Raw genomic sequence first — 18487 nt, forward strand, 5'->3', positions numbered from 1 at the left:
GTAAACTTCAGTCAAAGTCTATAGCCAACCCAAGTCAAATTGTCTAGAAAAGTTCGGTCCTTTTCCTAAACAATTCGACCTTCTAAAATTGAAAATTTGCAAGTCAAAACATCAAGTCAAAGTTGTTCAATGGTTGGTCAAATTGTCCCAATTAGAAGGTCAATGTAGAAATTAGACTTGTCTTCCTTCCCTTCGCACATGTGAGCTCATACCTCCTTATTTCAGGCATGTACGAACTAATCAAATGAAGGGAGAGATGAGATGTTTGACGATGATGCTCCAAAGTGATGTGACATGATGTGTATTTATATGAGCCTTAGGGGAGCGAATTAATTGGTCCAGGCCGACTTGTACTTTTGTGTACTTGTGGGTTTCACTTTAAAAATTACATTTTTCCTTCACCAAATTAAATTCTTACAAGGGCTAGGAGGAGTCTTTCTTGATGAGGAAGGTTGTCCAATGGAGGAAATTTCTCCTTGAGTTTCCAAATTAACACTCTGCACATTGTGGTTGCATGCATCAAACTTATATCCCACTTGGTTGTCAATTCCCACTCTCATAATGTGTTTTCTCCTAGCCTTCAAGGTGATGTCAAAACTTCTTTTTGTTTTCTCCATTGGATATCCAAGATATTCAACTTTATAAATTAACACATTGGAGATTTTCCAAGAGGTTTACCCTTTTCACAAGATTATGACATCATTGAATCTTGGATTTAAAACTTTTCTTATGTGGGTTGGGGAGGGAACCTACATGACTTTTGCCACAAGGAGCCATGCAACTGAATGTAACTTGCCTGAAGGAAGAGTTCTTGTAAACTTCAACGGAAATTTTTGGGAAATGTTTGCTATTACCCAGGTTATTGTAATTTGCTTTTGCTTGCTTTATTGAAAACTGGAATGGAAGGCAAAGGCTATGGCACAACAGTGTTGTTTATTGTATTTCTTGGAAGCATGACTCTGGGCACAATTTTTGGATTCTTTTTAGATAAACATAGTGGTACAAAAGTTGATCTTACTGTTCAATCTAGTAATGGCTTACATTCTTCTGTTGGAGATTTACTAAAGACAACCTTTATTCCTTTCTTTGATAAAAGGATGTTATTGTTGATCCCTTTGCTTATCTACTTAGGCCTTGAACAAGGATTTGTATGGGCAGAGTTTACAAAATATGTTGTCAACCCTGCAATTTGTATATCATGTGTTGGAGGTACTATGCTTGTTTTTGAAGCTACTAATGCAATTTTCTCATTATTGGCTAGATTCTTAATGACTAGTTTGCTCTCCATCACCCTCATTATGTCTGGTGGTATTATATTTTTGACGATTATGCTTTTTCAATTGTGGTTGAATCAAAGCTCTGGGAATGGAGCAATAGACTTAATCAATCTACTAGGCATGACAACATTTTTGGGTTTAGGGGATCGATTTTTAAACACACAAATAAATGTTTTACTTGGGCTACTTTTTCCTCGTGATATTGTCCAGTGCTTGTAATAGGGGGTATGGATGAAATCATCAAGAATTTGACCTTACTTCCTACTGTGAAATGGGTTCTCTGCTCCAACACATGGCCATATTAACAAGCCTATGCTTCTATGGAGATGAGTCTTCTATGAAGTCCAAAGCCACTTGTCCTAGAACCCTGCTAAGCAGTTCCGTGAACTGAAATATCTAGATATGGGATTCAAGCTTATGGGTGTACTTTAGAACTCTGAAAGCCCATAAGAAGGGTGTCAATGATCTGTCCATATACCCTTATGGAAGGTTGGCTCTGTTAATTGGAAGGGATCACAATCTTAACCTATTTGAACTTATTAAAAGGAGGTGTTCTTTTAAATAAAATTTACAACAAGAGGCCACTTTTATAAAATTTAATTCCAAGGAAGGGGACATTTATGTTATGGTTATTGAAGAGGTTGTAAGGGGGTTGGAGGGTGGAGGTAGCAGGCTTCTGGATTCCCAGTTTAAACCTTTAATGAAGCCATCATTTGATTGAAGGGTGGAGGTAGAAAACCTATGGACTCATTGTGTTGGGCTTATTGCATTTAGTAGTTGGTGGGTGGAAGTGGTTGGACCTTTGGAGTTTATGCTTCAATCAACAATTTTGGTCTCATCCTTTGAGCAACCTCCTCAAGCTTTGGAATCTGGCTTGGGGGTGATTGGTTGTCAAAGAGACCACAATGCAACCTAATCTAAGGTTGGGTGGATAGTCACAGTCCTAGACTCAGTTGCCCAGTCCTAATTGAGATAAGTATCTCTCACTTTTGATCAATATAGTGAATTTCATGCTTATTTTATGGAGTGTGAATGATTCCATTGATGTGTGAGGTATGACTTGTGATGTGGTTGTTCATCTAGCAGTAGCATGGTTACCGATGTTATTCTTTTGTAATGTTTGTATAATGATCCGTGTAATGGAATTCTTATTGAAAAACTAGTTACAAACTCGTTCTCAACCTTGTATGTGGACCACCACGAAGATTTGTTGAATTCTAACCTGGAATACTGGACTAAGAAGTGTTCAACAACGAATTAACCACCACACATCCTAACATGTCCCCACACAATTGAAAGAACACAATTTACAAACTTGAGAATTGAAACCATTAAGCTTATGTGTATATGGATTCTTGAGTCCAGTGAATCTTGAAATTAAAGGTGACTATGGATATTAAACAAGACAATGTGCTTGCATTAATAGATTTCTATGTGTTAGAAGAGAGTGTTGTATTTTTTAAATTAGATCTTCATTGAATAGGTATGGTCTTGTTTGAGCTCTTGCCAAGTGTGTTTGCATTGCCTAAAGAATGTTGTTAACTCCTATTTCCTATAGATTATGATCATGGAGTCAAGCCTAGTGACTAGGTAGAAAACCAAGTGTCATAGTGGTATATATCGGCTTACACACACACATGAAATCCTATATGTTAGGTTCACGATTTTGTACTAGAATACTCATGTGAAACCAAAACAATGCAAATGGATACCATGTGAAAGACAATAATCCATCCTATGTGCAAACCTAGAAATCAATATCTGAATAGGCAAGATATTGTATGTACTATAGTATGTACAGGTTATGAGGTACTTTAATACAGTGGGGGGGCCTTCAAATCAAAGCTATGCATTCAATGCATGCAACATTTCTTATTTTTGAACCAAGTCCACTGACCTATTACTAAAGTGCCATATCGTATTTGTTTTAAGGATAACTATAATATTTGCAGACATAAAATTATGGCATATTACTCCATCAAAAGCAAATATTTTCAAAGACAATAACCAAAACCTTATGGAAACTGTGGGAAGAAAATACTACAATCATGCATAAGAATATTTGTTCCTTGCTCCCATAATCAACTTGCAACATGTAGAAGGTTAAACACACAAAACAAAAGGTGCAATTAGGAGTAAATATTTTCAATAGCCAAGTGCCATGTTGACAATTGATAAGAGCGAGAACACATCAACTTACAAAATTACTGTAATTACAAAGGAACTTCAAGATATTGAAAGTAGCATAGGTGCACAAGGCATATTATAAAAGTATCTTAGAAGTAAATGCACATTCGATAGTGTTGAAAACTTGAAATACAAGAATACTAAATCTCCAAATGAAAAAGTGCCTAAGTTTTGAAATACCAATGTGCCTCACTATTGAAGTAGTTGAGTGCCCACTAGTTAGAATACGAAGGCAACAATGAGTGAAAGTGCAAAACAAAAAAGTGCCAAAGTGGTAAGTTACACACACCAAAAACTTTACCAATAATAGAGCTGGCTTTGGGGTGCAAGTCTTCGAGTTAACATTCTCCTACACTTTGGTACTAACATCACTTATAGGTGTGCTTTGTACTATGTAGGTCATGACACCTTCTTAAATGCAAGCCTAGTAAGTGACAATGGTATATTCCTTGTCGAGGATTTTGTTCCAATGTTTCCACATTAATATGATTATTATCTAGAGGTACCAAAATCAGTTCTTGGCATACTCACACCAAAATCTCATTGGAGCCAAAAAGCACCAATCCAAAACAGATTCCAAAGAATTTGTGGTTTGCTTCAATGTATCCATTTCAAATTTAGGGATCCATTCTTTTGGTTGTAAGAGAGTGGAAAATCCGAACTCCTTTCAAGAGTGGATAAGGTTTAATGAAAGTCACCGTTTTATATTCATGTTAGCATTTAACTATTGCATTTAGGAAAACACCTTAGGGGCCTTATTTACTCTTTACTAAACCATTCTCACTCTTCAATACTATATATGGTTGTTGTGTAAGACTCTTCCATTAATGTTCACAAAACTTGGCATATTGGAAATTAGGTTTTTTTCCATTCCTTTATTTCATTTTCCATTCAACCATATTTACAGTTCAATGGTTAGGGAGATTATGCTGGCAATAATGAATGACTCCTAACCTGTTTATATACATCTAATACAATTGAGAAACCAATGATACAAAACATTGGCTTAATTGATGAATTTATGTAATCCCTATAGGAAACATTTCCAAGTTGTGCTAGCCTTAACGAAACAAGTAAAAGAGAGAATATGAAAATGACAACTATAGTGGTAAATAACATAACATGTACAGTAAGATAATCTCTAGTAGCTTCTCTTATGTAGAAAATAGTATAGTCATCTTTTGGAGCATAAATATTCAAAGGAACAATAAGATTTTTAACTTCATTGAAAAATCACGTATAACAAACCTTTAGCTGCACACTTGTTTCTAATTTCCCCAACTCTAAAATCAGAAATCTACATCCATCCATTATGGGATAGATGATTGCAACTTTTTAATAATTATAAAAAAACAACTTAAGTTGGTTAGCCCTCAATAAAAGCTAATCATAGACTCTTTATTCATGTAATTGTTAGCCATTTTTGGCACCTTTTCAATGTAGGTCAACTATTTGAAGTATAACCATCTTTGGGTTGGGTTAGCATAGTAACCACCTTTGGCTATACAAGGGAGTGTGTTATAAACTCTACAAATCGTACATTATAGTGGCTCTTTTTCCTGAATTCATTTCGTCCCAAAGTAGACTTTTTTACGACTCTATTTAACAAAACAAACTTATAAAAATCATCCATGTATTATAAATATCAAAGAACTTAGGCTCCAACAAATAAAATGGGCCTTTAACATCTGTGATTCATGATCAAATGTAATCTCTCCCTACACTTATTGTAAGTCCTAAGAGATTCATATTTTTTTGTTTGAATGTGGCTCACGGACTCTAGAGATTGATGACCACTATGTCCACATAAACGCTATTCCAGGTAGATCCACTCAAAGTGATCACTTCCCACTGGCTCAACCATGGAGCCTAACCTCGAGAGTGTTGAGGATAATTGAACTCATGACCTCTCAATAGCAAGGTGCTTTAACAACCCAAGAGATTCATATTAGAACAAACTTGATGAAAATTTAAGGTGTTTTAAGTGAAGACATTTGGAAATTTAACAACAAGGAACATAACATGTATGATTAGACCTATTTGTTTGATTGACTAGAGCTTGAATTGTAACTAAATTTATTAATGAGTTTATGCTTGAATCCTTCAATTTTAGGTTAATCAAATAATATTCTTTAGTTAAAATATTAAGAATAAAATTCTAAATGTACCATTGAGATTATGTAAATCACTTGCTTGACATCTTGAAAATTGAACTTTTACTAACGTATCCAAGGACACAAACCATTTTCACCATGCCTTAAGCACCCACTAAGCAACCTAATAATCTTATCTTATTTCCTTTTTAAAGGAGACGCAAATGTGACTATACTCATACACCTACAATATAGAGAAAATATCTATATAGAATCAACCTAATAATCTTATCTTATTTCCTTTTTAAAGGAGTCGCAAATGTGACTATACTCATACACCTACAATATAGAGAAAATATCATATATAGAATCATTAAATAAATTAAGTTGCTAGAAACCATAAAGTTCAAATAAAGTTTTAATTTATTTATGTTTTACAATTTGAGAATGGATCAATATTTCTTATCATCAAAAGAATATTTAACACTATGAAGACTAACTTGAGTCACTTAGTATAAAATTAGTGAGGGATAGATCATAGTTCTTACAATAAAATGATAAAAACCCACTCTCCTCCTTCTATGTCTAGTTGGTCTTTAGATGGCAAAATCCTTGGTATGCAAGAGAGTCATAGGACTACAAAGATTTTACACCATGTCACTTGATAATTATGTGTTATTATAATAATCATTACCCAATCATCCTTGGTATGCAAGAGAGTGATAGTATTATAAAGATCTTGCACCATATCACTTGATAATTATGTGTTATTATAATAAACATTACTCAATCATTTAATTATAACACGCGTAGTCTAACTTAGACATGAAATAATATATATATTTTTAATAATTTTTCCTTGTTAATTTTAAGCAAAATAAGAGATTTTAAAAAACTTGATTTTAGATTGTTTACTCTGTAAATTTTGAGTGTCTTTTCAAAGTCCTGATTTTTTCCATACATTCAAAAATATATTTTAAATAACATTTTTTTTTACCTTACTTGAACTTATATTACCTCAATGAAAAAGACTATTTTGTTAAGCTACACTATTATATCTTTTTGAATAACAAAAAAATCATACCCTTGTTTGAAATTATATTATGAGATTCAATGAAGAAACTATTTTGTTAAGATACACCATTATAATGCATGTTGAAACCATTATTCAATTTCATAATTTTAATGTAACTTAAAAATGATTCAAAATCCTTCTCAATAGTCCAATGCAGGGTGTAATTTAATTTTATGAATGGTGGGTCGTGTCATGCCTAAACTTTGATGATAAGTCAGATGATTTTTTAAGCCATGTGGTCGAGTATGGGTTTAAAAATCCGCAATGGCCATAATTTTAAAAAGCAATAAATTAGAAAAACACAAATAATCAAGGAAATATGATCACCCGCGCTCCTCGCTATTCATTCAAACTCTGGTGAATTTTGGAGGGGAGGGTTTGGCCGGAAGAGGTTTCGTCTGAACCTCATGCCATGGGATGAACCCAGAGGAGGCAGGGCCGGAAGAGGTTTCGTCTGAACCTCATGCCATGGGATGAACCCAGAGGAGGCAGGGCCGGAAGAGGTTCATCTGAACCTAATGCCATGTGATGAACCCAGAGGAGGCAGGGTCGGAAGAGGTTCGTCTGAACCTGATGGGATGTGATAAACCCAGAGCAGAGCAGAGGCTTTCGTTGTTTGTCTATGGGCGAGCAGAGTGTGATTTTGTCTGTGTTTTTCGGCTTTTGTTGGGTTGTTTTAATTTTTTAAAATATATTTTTAGCGGTTGCCACCGTTCTCTAGTTAAAACTTCTTATAGCTGCCATAGATTTTGGTTTTTTTCGGTTCTTCCTCTTTTAAATTAATTTTGTTGTTCCTCTGCATTTTATTTCAAGCATGGCCATGCTATTTGTGGGTTTGATATATTGTTTTTCTTTTCTGTTTGTTTACCAATTTTTCTATGGTTTTATTCCTTTGAATTTAATGGATGTGAAAACGAAGGCTACCAAAAATAGCCCAGCCAGCACAGGTGAAGGTAGTTATGCACAGGGTCATTTATTTCCTTTTTGTGAATTTCTGAATTGTGGTCGCTGAAATCAAATCTTATCAAGTGTGCTATAATTGTAGGATCTGGCTGATCTAATGAAATCTGGCGAGAGTTGAGGAGCGAGATGGAGAAGTAGCAACTGCGATGGCAAGGAAAACGAATTATCTCTGGAGGCACCTCTTAGCCAACGCCAGTGGGAAATTACTAAGCTTACAGGTGTTAAGGCATGAATCTATGAAACCTGTATACAAGCTCTGCATGAAAATCACTGTGTCTAATTATTATTATTATTTAAACCCGTGGATGGGGATTCTCAGAATTGGTGGAACAGGGGTTTAAACAACGTCAGACGGCAAGAGTGGATGAGCGAGATGGATGCGCCTTTTACCTAACTCCAGTGAGAAACTAGTAATGAAGCTTACAGGTGTTAAGGTATGAAAATGTATACGAGCCTTGCATGAAAATTGTGTATTATTGTTTAAATTTGTGGATGGGTATTCTCATAATTGGTGGAACAGGGGCCTAAACAGCGTCAGACGTGCTGGAGAATGGCCGGGATCCATTATGGATGATGCCGAAACCTACTTTAACGAACCCAAACTGAAACACCTAGTTCGCAAGTTCAAAGAAGACGACAAAACCATTTACAATTCGAGGCCCTCAAGATTCCAGTATGATCCTCCGAGTTACGAACTCAATTTCGACGTCGGGAATCGGAGAGATTATGATTATCAGGGCCATGGTTTGTCCTTGTCTACAGTGAACGAAACTTGGAAATAATGTTCTGCCTTCTTTAAAATATTTTTTGTTGTTCTTCTTCAATTTAAGCATATCCTATTGTGGGTTTGATATCTTGTCTTTCTTTTCTGTTTGTCTACCAAATTTTTCATAGATTTGAGTTCAATGGATGTGAAAAAAGAAGCTGCCCAAAACCTGGAAATAATGTTCTGCCTTCTTTAAAAAAAAAATTGCTGTTCTTCTTCAATTTAAGCATATCCTATTATGGGTTTGATATCTTGTCTTTCTTTTCTGTTTGTCTACCAATTTTTTCATAGATTTGAGTTTAATGGATGTGAAAAAAGACGCTGCCCAAAATAGCAAGCCGGCACAGGTGAAGTAGCTATGCTTAGGTTAATTTATTAATTTATTTAATTTTTGAGGAATTTGTGAACTGTGGTTGTTGACATCAAATCTTGTACGATGTGCTATAATTGTAGGATATGGCCGACCTGATGAAATCCGGTAAGCGTGAAGGAGTGACATGGAGAAATAGGTTAGGGTACTCAGATTCTTTCGCTTTCATGGTGAAGCAGCACTGCAACTGCGATGACAAGGAAAAATAATTATCATCTCTGGAGGTACCTTTTTACTAACGCCAATGGAAAACTACTAACGAAGCTTGCGGGTGCCAAGGTATGAAACGTTATACAAGCCTACATGAAAATCACTGTATGTTATTATTTAAACTTGTGGTTAATCATGATAATGGTGAACAGGCGGCCACCGCTATGACATTCAGAATGATGGCACACGCAAATATTTCGTTTTCCAACTTCGTTGGATCAGTAGAGGAGGTGGAACTTTTCGGATACCCATCGTTCGTAGGTGCAGTGGGCGTAGGGTAAGGTGAAAGAGGAGATGCGGTTGGGGCAGGCCAAGGCTAAGGAGGAGGTATTTTGCTTCAATTTAAGTCCTATTCTGCTACATATTTATATCATTTGTGTTTCATATATGCTATTTATTTATATCATTTGTGTTTTATATATGCTATTTATTTATATCATTTGTGTTTCCGATATGCTATTGGATGGAGCAATTCTTGCCTAATCCTCCATTGACCCAAGAGCTATATACTTTTCTTAATCACATCTTTCATAAAGCCTTCATTCCTTGTCAAATAGACTTTTTGTTGTGAAAGGTTTTTTAAATAGATGAATATTTTAAAATCTTCTACCCTCCTCTTGGCTTTGCAAACTTTTTTCTCTTAAGTAGTGGTATTCGTTTCGTTGCTCTTTTTATTGTCTACAAGAAGCTAAAGAAATTCTTTATATTTTTTTTCCCAACATTGCTTTTGGTATGTAAGCTAAAGAATGCCAACAAATAGGCATCCCCTCCAAAATTAATTTGACTAAAGCTCTATTGGATAACCACCAATAACATGAATTAGTCATCTTTTCTTCAATCTTTTTATAGAGCCAATTCCAATCCTTGAATTTGTAGTTAGGGGGTTCGAGGAAAAACTTTAGATATTTTAACCTTGCATCAATATTTGAGCAAATGGCCTCTCTAAACCTTCCTCTAGGCTATTGAAGGACACTCGAGATTTATGAACATTCACCTACATCCATTTTTCCTTATTGTATAACTCAAGGATCTTTTTATACTTTTCTACTTCCCTAATTGTTCCCATGCCAAACAAAACTACATCACCCACAAATAGTAAATAGGATAAAGAAAATAGTTTCTCATTTTAATGCCCTTTATAGCACCTTCCCTTTTAGATGCATTGACCATTTTGCTCAAACCTTTTGCAACCAACAAGATAAGAAAGGACACATAGGGCATCTGTGCATTAAACCCCTATTAGTGAAGAAGAAATTGGATGTCGATTGATTAATTGATATGACAAAGGAAGTTGAGAAACCCCATAATCTAATTTACTACTTAAAATCTCATCCCAATTTGAATCAAAATAATGCCATTATCTAACTAGCTCATCTTATTATAAGCCTTAACTAAGTTTAATCTCATCATCGTAGTTGAAATTTTTTACTTTTATTATATGTAGTCCTCCTTGTGCTATTCTCACCACATCATGAATTTTCCTATTGTGAAGAAAACCAAACAACTCTTCTGAGATGAAGTTAGGGAAAATGTTTTCAAGCCTATTTGCTGAAACTATTGTGGAAATGTTGCATAAAGAATTGCATGGTGAGATAGGGCCATAATCATCAAACTTTTATGGATCATTTTGCTTTAGAATTAGAACTACAAATGTGTCATTTAGTGCACCCAATAGTTCATGAGAAACTTCAACTTCTTTTATCACTCTTAGCAACTCCTCTTCTTGTAAGTCATAGAAACACATTAAATTCCATTGTTCAAATGTTGACTTGGATTATTTTCCATCTTAAAAGATTGTAGAACTGATTTGAGTCCTTTGGTCACTTTAGCTTATAATTTCTCATTTTGTTGTTCACAATTCTTTTTAATGTTTGTCTTAGGATATTCTTGGAATAAAATTTTGAAGTTCCTTACTATTTATGCTATCTCTGAGAATTTTCTTAGCTCCCTCTAGGTAGTTCATATTCATTCAAACAATAGTGCACTAGGCACTGTGCTATAGCTAGGTTGCACCCTATGCAATTTTTATGCTTTGATGCAAGCGGTTGAGGGTGCTATTTTGTAGTTTGGATTGGCGATTACCTCTATACAACAAGCCTTGACTCCAAAAGTGTTAGTGATGCCTCACTAGATTAGACCTTTTGACAGTTTCCAATCTGATGGTTGCTTATCACGTTTGAAAACTGTGTATACAATTGTTTTTGTATGTTATTTGAAGGTGGAAAGGTATGCAAATAACATGCAGGATAACTGCCACTTTCCTATGGATCTTTTGGTTTGTTTCTTCAGTTGTTACATTCTTTGTTGTACCACTTGTTTGCGAAATTTCAACATGATGTGTAGTTATTTTCTATTGTGCTCGTGCTCCTACTTTGAAAGTCTCAATACCCCTAATCCTAGTGTAAGGGGCCCATTGAACTTCATCCCAAGGATCCTCCACTAATAATAATATAGTCATCTCCAACTACATTAACAATTGTTTGTACCAAAAGATAATCATTGATTGATGAAAAGGACACATGGATCCAAACTAGTTGCTCAATGTCCAATGTCAATGTGTCATTTTGTTACGATGCAAAACTCTGAAAATGTAGATTTTCCTTGAAATTCTGCAATTGCTACGATGAAAAATTTGAAACTAATTTCGTTGCATCAAGACACATGATTTCTCTATGATAGATCAACAACAGAATAAAAGAAACACAAAGATAAAGAACACAGTCACGCAATAACACAATATTTTTCCAGGGAACCCAACTGGGAAAATCCTTTTCTTGCAGTAGATTTCATTGAGAAAAATTATGAGCATTCGAATTTCTTTACAAGATAAATTGTTTCAATAGAAAACACAATTGTTCTCTTTGCTAATACTTAGTTGAGGCTCCCTGCAAGAACCCTTGATCCAACTCCTCTCTCCTTGTGCAATCTGGCTCGTATTTCCCCCTATTTCCTAGCGCATATTTGAGCCCCTATTATTTAGGATTTTCTCCCTAAATTTTAGCGCACATCACAAGGAAATTTTCTCTCTCAAACTGCGTATAGGCTTCTCCTTACACGCTTTGCTTGCAAGAACTCTTTCTCACACAAACTTGTGCTCAACGTTATGATACAATGATGTGCCTTCATCCTTTTATGCCTTTCGATTCATGCTATGAATGGAAAGTTAATTTTTAGAACTCACACTTGTGATTGAGTTGTTAACTGAGTCACACTGACTCTTCTAGCTCATCCTTGCTTCAGTTAGACATTAAGACTCTCACTCGTCCTTTTCCAAATATAAACTCGCACTTGGAGAACAACAAACTGAGCCTCTAGTTTACACGCACGAGTTAAGTGCCCCATGAACTCGTCCTTGAACTTGTGCATGCTAAAGGACTGATCGAGGTCTTTCTTGACTAAGGCACAAGTCAAGAAGACCTTTCTCGCTACTATTTTCAACACATCTTCTTAGCGAGGAAGGGATTCTGTACAACTCCCAACTTATCTCTGAAATGGTCAAAACTGCTTCTTGCCAATGGCTTCGTCAAGATATTTGCTGTCTACTACTCTGTTGGAATGTACAGTAGCTTTACTATCCCTTTCTGCACTCAATCTCTGAGATGATGATACCTGATCTCGATATGCTTTAAGAAATCATGAAACACTGGGTTCTTAGAGAGCTTGATACAACTATAATTATCACAGTGTATCATAGTAGGCTCCATCCTTTGTTTGAAAAGTCCCACAGGCAACTTCGTCATCCAAATAGCCTCACATGCTACCAAATTGGCAGCCATGTACTCGATCTCTATTGAATTGAGTGCAACTGATCTCTGCTTCCTCCTATACTAGGAAACAACTGTTGACTAGGAAACAACTGTTGGCCCAATGCTGAAGACACCACTTGAAGTACTCTTTCGATCAATGGAGGACCCTGCCCAATATGCATCTGTGAAGCCCTCAAGCCTCACTCCATCAACCTGTTTGTACCACAATCCATAACCTGTTGTGCCTTTGAGATGCCTCAAAACATGATTCGCAAAAACCCACTGAACTTTGGTCGGTTCCATCATGAATAACCTCAGTTAGTTGACTACAAAACAAATATCAAGTCGTGTGTTGACCAAGTACATTAACGCTTTGTTCTACTAGCATCCACCTTCCTCTAGTTTGTGACTAGAGGCGTGGTCATGGGGCTGCTATCCTACATATGAAATCTGTTGAGAATCTCTGTAGTGTACATCCCCTACCCCATGAAGATCTCACCATCTCCCTGCCAAATCTCCAAGCCAAGGAAATAGTGCATAAGCCCCATATCCTTCATCTCAAACTCCCTTGCAAGGTCCTCCTTGCAATCTTGGATCACGTTATTTGCTCCAGTCCATATAAGGTCTTCAACATGGATCAGTAGAATGAGAGAAAGCCCTCCAACCATGATGTAGTACAGGTTGGCATCCGTGTCACTCTTAGTGAAGCCCAATACTCAAAGGTAGTTGTCAATATGAGTGTAACATCCTCTCGGAGCTTGCTTGAGCCCATAACGAACTCTCTTTAGCTTACACACATGTGTCTCTCTGCGAAATTGCTCAAACCCCTCTAGTTGCTCCATATAAATCTCTTCCTCAACTACTCCGTTGAGGAATGTTGTCTTCACGTCCATCTGGTGGATCTTCCACCTTGTTGCCACACAATCTAGTAGGTATCTTCGGAGGGGTACCTAAGGGACAACTACTAGACCAAATGACAACAATGGGACAAAGACCCATTGTCACCTCAGTCAGTGCCCCCTACTCTTTACGAACTTTCACCGATGGGAGGAGTCCCATTATGAGGGGAAATCACTATTTATGATGAAATCGATGACTAGGTATGAAGTGATTTCCAAGGCCCGTTCAAAGAAGAGGCTCAAATAGAGGTTCGATGCTTTCAGAGAAGTAAAGGGCTCTCCAAGAAAGACTTATGAGGAGACCTAGACCTAGGGCTTATGATATCCAATAATGACAAGGAGGCCTAAGGTCAAGGCTCCAAAGATGATTAGTACTACTCAAGAGGCTTTGAATGATGCTTATATGCCTTTAAATAGACCTTCGCTATCCTTGAGAAGCATAGAGTGGGACCACACAAGACCTAGGGTTTATGTATAATCTTGAGAGAAGACTCTTCAAAATGCTCTCTAGGTCATAGTGGGATGGGAGAAAGGGTTTGAATGATTTATTCCATCGAATACTATGTGCCAAAACCCTCAAGAAATCCAACACACCTAAATGTTCAAGATGGGCTTCAAAGTTGGAGATAGGGCTTGGGATTTCTCAAGAATGAACTGTGGGAATTGCATGAAACTTGAAGGATCACTAGAGGAGACACCAACGCAGTAGCCTATCCAAGTGGATTTGAAAAATTTCTCTCGTAATGAATTTCGTAGGAAGCCCTAGCTAGGTTGTCTAGGTTTGGAGGTCGAAAAATTTGGAGGAGAAAAAGAGGAGGGAAGAAGGGGTGATCACCAAATTTACTCGCATTAGTGCCTTGTCCTTGGGCTGTGGAGTTTATGTGATTCGAAATTTGGTTGAAATTGTCTTCAAGGAGGCTAGAAAATGAAGCCCCAATAAGCACCCTCTAGCATTTACCCACCCAATAGTGATGGATTTTCATGGAAAGAAAACAAGTTTTACTCCAATAGGAACATTCATCTACTTTTTATCAATGAGTAACATGTATAAATTTGCAATCTATCAATCCTTTATAATGATATTCAATAATTAGGGAACAAGAGAAAAAACTAGTTACAAAATTTCCACACATTAGACATTTTCCACGTAAAAATATTCAACAAGATTACTTACAAGATGAAGAAAGATATATCCAATCCAAGATCAAGAAGATGGCTCCAAGAGAGAATGAAATTTCAGCTCCAAAAATATTGAAATGCATCAAGAGATCTCTGATTGACAACCAAGAAAGAAGTGTGGAATTCTCAAGAAAAGATATCTAAGTCAAGTGTTGATGTCTAAATACAAATGAGGTCTCTTTAATTTATATGAGCCTCTCACAAGTTCAAATTGGTCTCATTAGCCTAATTAAGCCCCTAATAATATTTTAATGTGTAAATAACAACCCTTTTGGTGGCAAGCCCACCAATAGCTACAAACATCAATGATAACCCATCCTAAGAGGGCCGAAAATGGCACAATAATGTCAAAAGAAGGCCTAATAGACTCCTCAAGTGTTATGATGAGTGACGAGGCTCCATAAACAATGGTTAAGAAGTTGGCCCCTTATCTCCAAGAAAAACATGAAGTGGTGCTCCAAGGCACCTCTTGGGCACAAGTAATGGTCTCATGGGTCTCCAACTGGATCAAACATGTCAATGCTCCATCAATAAGGCTAGAATGATGACAGATACCCTCCCATGTCTCTCCGGATAAGAAAAAACCCCATCTGGGCCCTGGATCAATTGCTAAGTGTCAGATGCAAATGTGTGGCTGACTGGGCAACGTGGTCCAAGTGCATCATCATCTCTGTATGGTCGAGGCACAATCAATGTTGAAGAAGCCTATGGTGTGGCAATCAATGCTCTGTTGTGGTGGAGGCCCATGGCTCTCAACGCTCACCCTACAAGTGCCATTATGACCCTACAAAGGGATTAGACCTTATATAGGGAGTCTAAGTCCAAATTGGAGACCCACCTTCCAATACAACAATCCATTAGTGCAATTGAGTAAGTAAGCTTGTTAACCAAGGGCAAAAGTGGACATTTCATGTTAGTTTTTGTAGCATTGGTTGTGTTCTAGTAACATAATTTTGGGGAGAGGCTAGAATACATGAGATCTCCATAACTCATAAATCATTTATGGAAATTCCACCTAGAGATGGCTTAATTAGATTATTAACCTATTTTTAATGTTTACTAAGTCTAAACTTAAGAAAACTGGTTAATTAATCAGAATTAATTAAGTCAAGGTGAGAATTCTCTAGAAACTCACATGGGTTGACTCCGATGTGATCTTGGCTCTTAATTAAGTTTTAATCTTGGTCGTTGGTGCTCCAATAGAAGATTATAAGAAGAAGTCGATGGGCACTTGGAGAATACACTTGAGACACTTGTGGAGTTCGATTTCCAGAGAGTAGTAGCAATTGCCGGGAAACCAGAGATCAAAGCAGAGGCAGTGAGGGGTAGGGACAGTGAGGTTGGAGGAAGTTTTCCAGATCCAGCGAGTGCATTTGTTGAGAGGTTGAAGTTTCTCCATGAGGTTGTGCAGTCCTAGCACAGATGCCTCAGAGGGACGGTTCGATTTGTTGAGGAAGGAAGACATTTTCAATTTTAGAGGTTGGGCAGAGGTTCCAGAGTGCCAAAGAAGCATTTTTCTAGCCAACAACAGGCATGATTGCTTGATTTGCAGATGATTTGGGCAACACGTGTGGTAGGAAACTTTAGCTTGACATAGAGCTTGCGCAGGCCTAGTTGGACGACTTGCTTTTCAGTAGTAGTCGAGAGACGGGATTGCTCAGAGTGAGGATAGTTTCCCTTCATATATTTTTGCCAGTGTTTTCTCTGCAGGATTGCCAGTTTTCGACATCCAAATTATTGTACTAAGAATTTCTCACTGCTCCATAATAATAGAACCCTTAGCTGCTACACCGATTTACCCAAGTTGGGTTTTTCCAGGGACTTTAGTCCAAAATAACTGTGTAAATTTTATGTGTGTGTGTGCTAGATTTTTTCAGTTTCCAGTGCTATTTTCTTCCACAGTTTTATTTGTGAAGTTTGCAGTAGTGAATTATTCGTTGTTTGTATGGGCAAACAAACTGTTAATTAATTTACAGTTAGAAGAATAATTTCCAGTCGCAGCAATAAAATTTCGTAGCGAAATTTTTTGAGCTGTAGAATAATTTCGTAGTGCTGAAGTTTTCACATTTCATAGTGGCATGCCCTTCCAAAAGTGCTTTAGAATGTATAGTTGTTACCAAGCTCAACAAGAGAGGTTAATAAAGGATCATATTAAGTGGTTTTAACCTCCAACGGAGTGATAGGTCCATGGTACACCCATCAAATGACAGAGGTCATGTGAAATAATGATGGAACAGAGTGGGGGCAAAGGGAAGGCTCCAAACCACATGCCATAGTACAAGGGTAGCTATGATGAAGGAGGCCCACACATTGGGTATATGGATGTAGGAGGGAGTAGTCGTGGTAGATGAGTTCCCTTGACTTTTGTTTTTCCACCCTTCTTCATATGCCTTTTTCCTTTATTGATTTTTCTTTCTTTTATTGCTCGGGACTCCAGGGGATGGGAGCATGATGTGTATGATTAAGAAGTGATCACCCCCTTAAGGTTGGGCAGTTCATCACCCACCAAGGGTTGAGACAATCATGGGTTTCTTAATGATGCAGGGGGCACTCATAGGGGCCCTATGAACTGTTACTGCTCAAACTAGCAGGGGTCCTAGAAGGGGATCCTAGAGGGACAACCGCTAGGTCAAGGGAAACAATGGAGCAGCAATAGCCCACTGTCACCTTAGCTAAAGCTCCCTACCCTTTACAGAATTTCACTAATGGGAGGAGACCTGGTATGAAGGGAATCACCAGATAAATGAGTCAATAAATGAAGAAAGAGTGATTCCTAAAGGCCTATTCACAAGAGAGACTCAAATCGTGGTTTTCAAATTTTGGTTTGCTTGTTTGAAAATCAAGGTGTAAGGCTCTCTAAGAAGGGCCACGGGGATTTCAAGGTCTAGGGTTTGCGAATAAGACTTGTAGTGGAGGGGTCTAGTCCAAGAAATCTTTGTGGAAACTTGGATTCCAAGTGGTCTTTGTGAAGTTGTCCTTAAGAGGTTGCGGGACCACGCAACACCAAGTGGACCGACAATTAGGTCAAGGGGGTGGAGTTGATCAATGAAGGGTAGGCTTGACCTAATTGTGAAAGATAAGAGGATCAATGGACAAATCTAGTTAGAATATAATGCAATGATCCAAATGAGGTCACTAGCCAAGGGAAACCTAGAGCAAGAAACGATCCTCGAGTTAGGGCTTGCAACATCTCGAGATATCACCGTCGAATTTGCTTCAAATTTGGAGGGCCTCTAGAGCAAACTCTAGTGTAGTTGTGGACCAAAAATAGAAGTGTTTGGATGGCTAGATTGTGAGATAATTGATGCCCTAGGTGACCTATGTAAGTTAGGCCTAGAAAGAAATCGATAAAGGCGAGAAAAATATTCATTAAGGTGATCACCTATGGAGGATCAGTGCCTAATCGTTTGGGAGAAATGGAGTTAAGAACAATTTCACTTCATCACCAAGGCCTCTAGAACAATTTCGCATGGCAAATTAGGGCATGAGACAATTGCTTCAAGGTCTTTATGCTTCGATGTGTAATATGTGATGACTTATCAAGATAAAATTTCAACAAATTATCTCTAGGAATATTCGCTTATTCGAACATGGTCCATGACATGATGCAACGCTATAAAAAGACAAATTTCCACATTTCACACAAGAAAAGCAACAAATTTCAGCCTAGTATAGCGAAATTCCCCATCAACATGCATGTGACATAAGAAAATGATAAAATA

The 18487-nt window shown here is 37.2% G+C and overlaps 1 protein-coding gene, 1 long non-coding RNA gene and 1 pseudogene across 6 annotated transcripts in view; all 3 read left to right on the forward strand.

Moving 5' to 3' along the window:
* The first annotated feature begins 693 nt into the window (after positions 1–693).
* LOC149143883 (UNC93-like protein 3 pseudogene) lies at positions 694–1496 on the forward strand (annotated as a pseudogene).
* A 5474-nt stretch (positions 1497–6970) lies between these two features.
* LOC149143884 (uncharacterized) lies at positions 6971–9006 on the forward strand. Its single transcript, XM_089449619.1, has 6 exons — positions 6971–7585; positions 7678–7813; positions 7929–8029; positions 8116–8339; positions 8653–8708; positions 8815–9006. Exons 4-6 carry the CDS (start codon positions 8162–8164, stop codon positions 8938–8940), a joined length of 360 nt encoding a protein of 119 aa, XP_089305745.1. The 5' UTR covers positions 6971–7585; positions 7678–7813; positions 7929–8029; positions 8116–8161; the 3' UTR covers positions 8941–9006.
* A 113-nt stretch (positions 9007–9119) lies between these two features.
* Positions 9120–18487, forward strand: part of LOC149143885 (uncharacterized) — an 80056-nt gene continuing 70688 nt past the window's right edge. For all 5 annotated transcript variants that reach the window (XR_016264259.1, XR_016264261.1, XR_016264262.1 and 2 more), the window contains exon 1: positions 9120–9268. This is a non-coding gene — a long non-coding RNA (uncharacterized LOC149143885). The remainder of the gene's footprint in view (positions 9269–18487) is intronic.

Source organism: Pinus tabuliformis, chromosome X, assembly GCF_031772625.1.
Source record: "Pinus tabuliformis cultivar Carrire ecotype Pingquan chromosome X, CPIR1, whole genome shotgun sequence".
In the NCBI taxonomy this organism is placed as follows: domain Eukaryota; kingdom Viridiplantae; phylum Streptophyta; class Pinopsida; order Pinales; family Pinaceae; genus Pinus; species Pinus tabuliformis.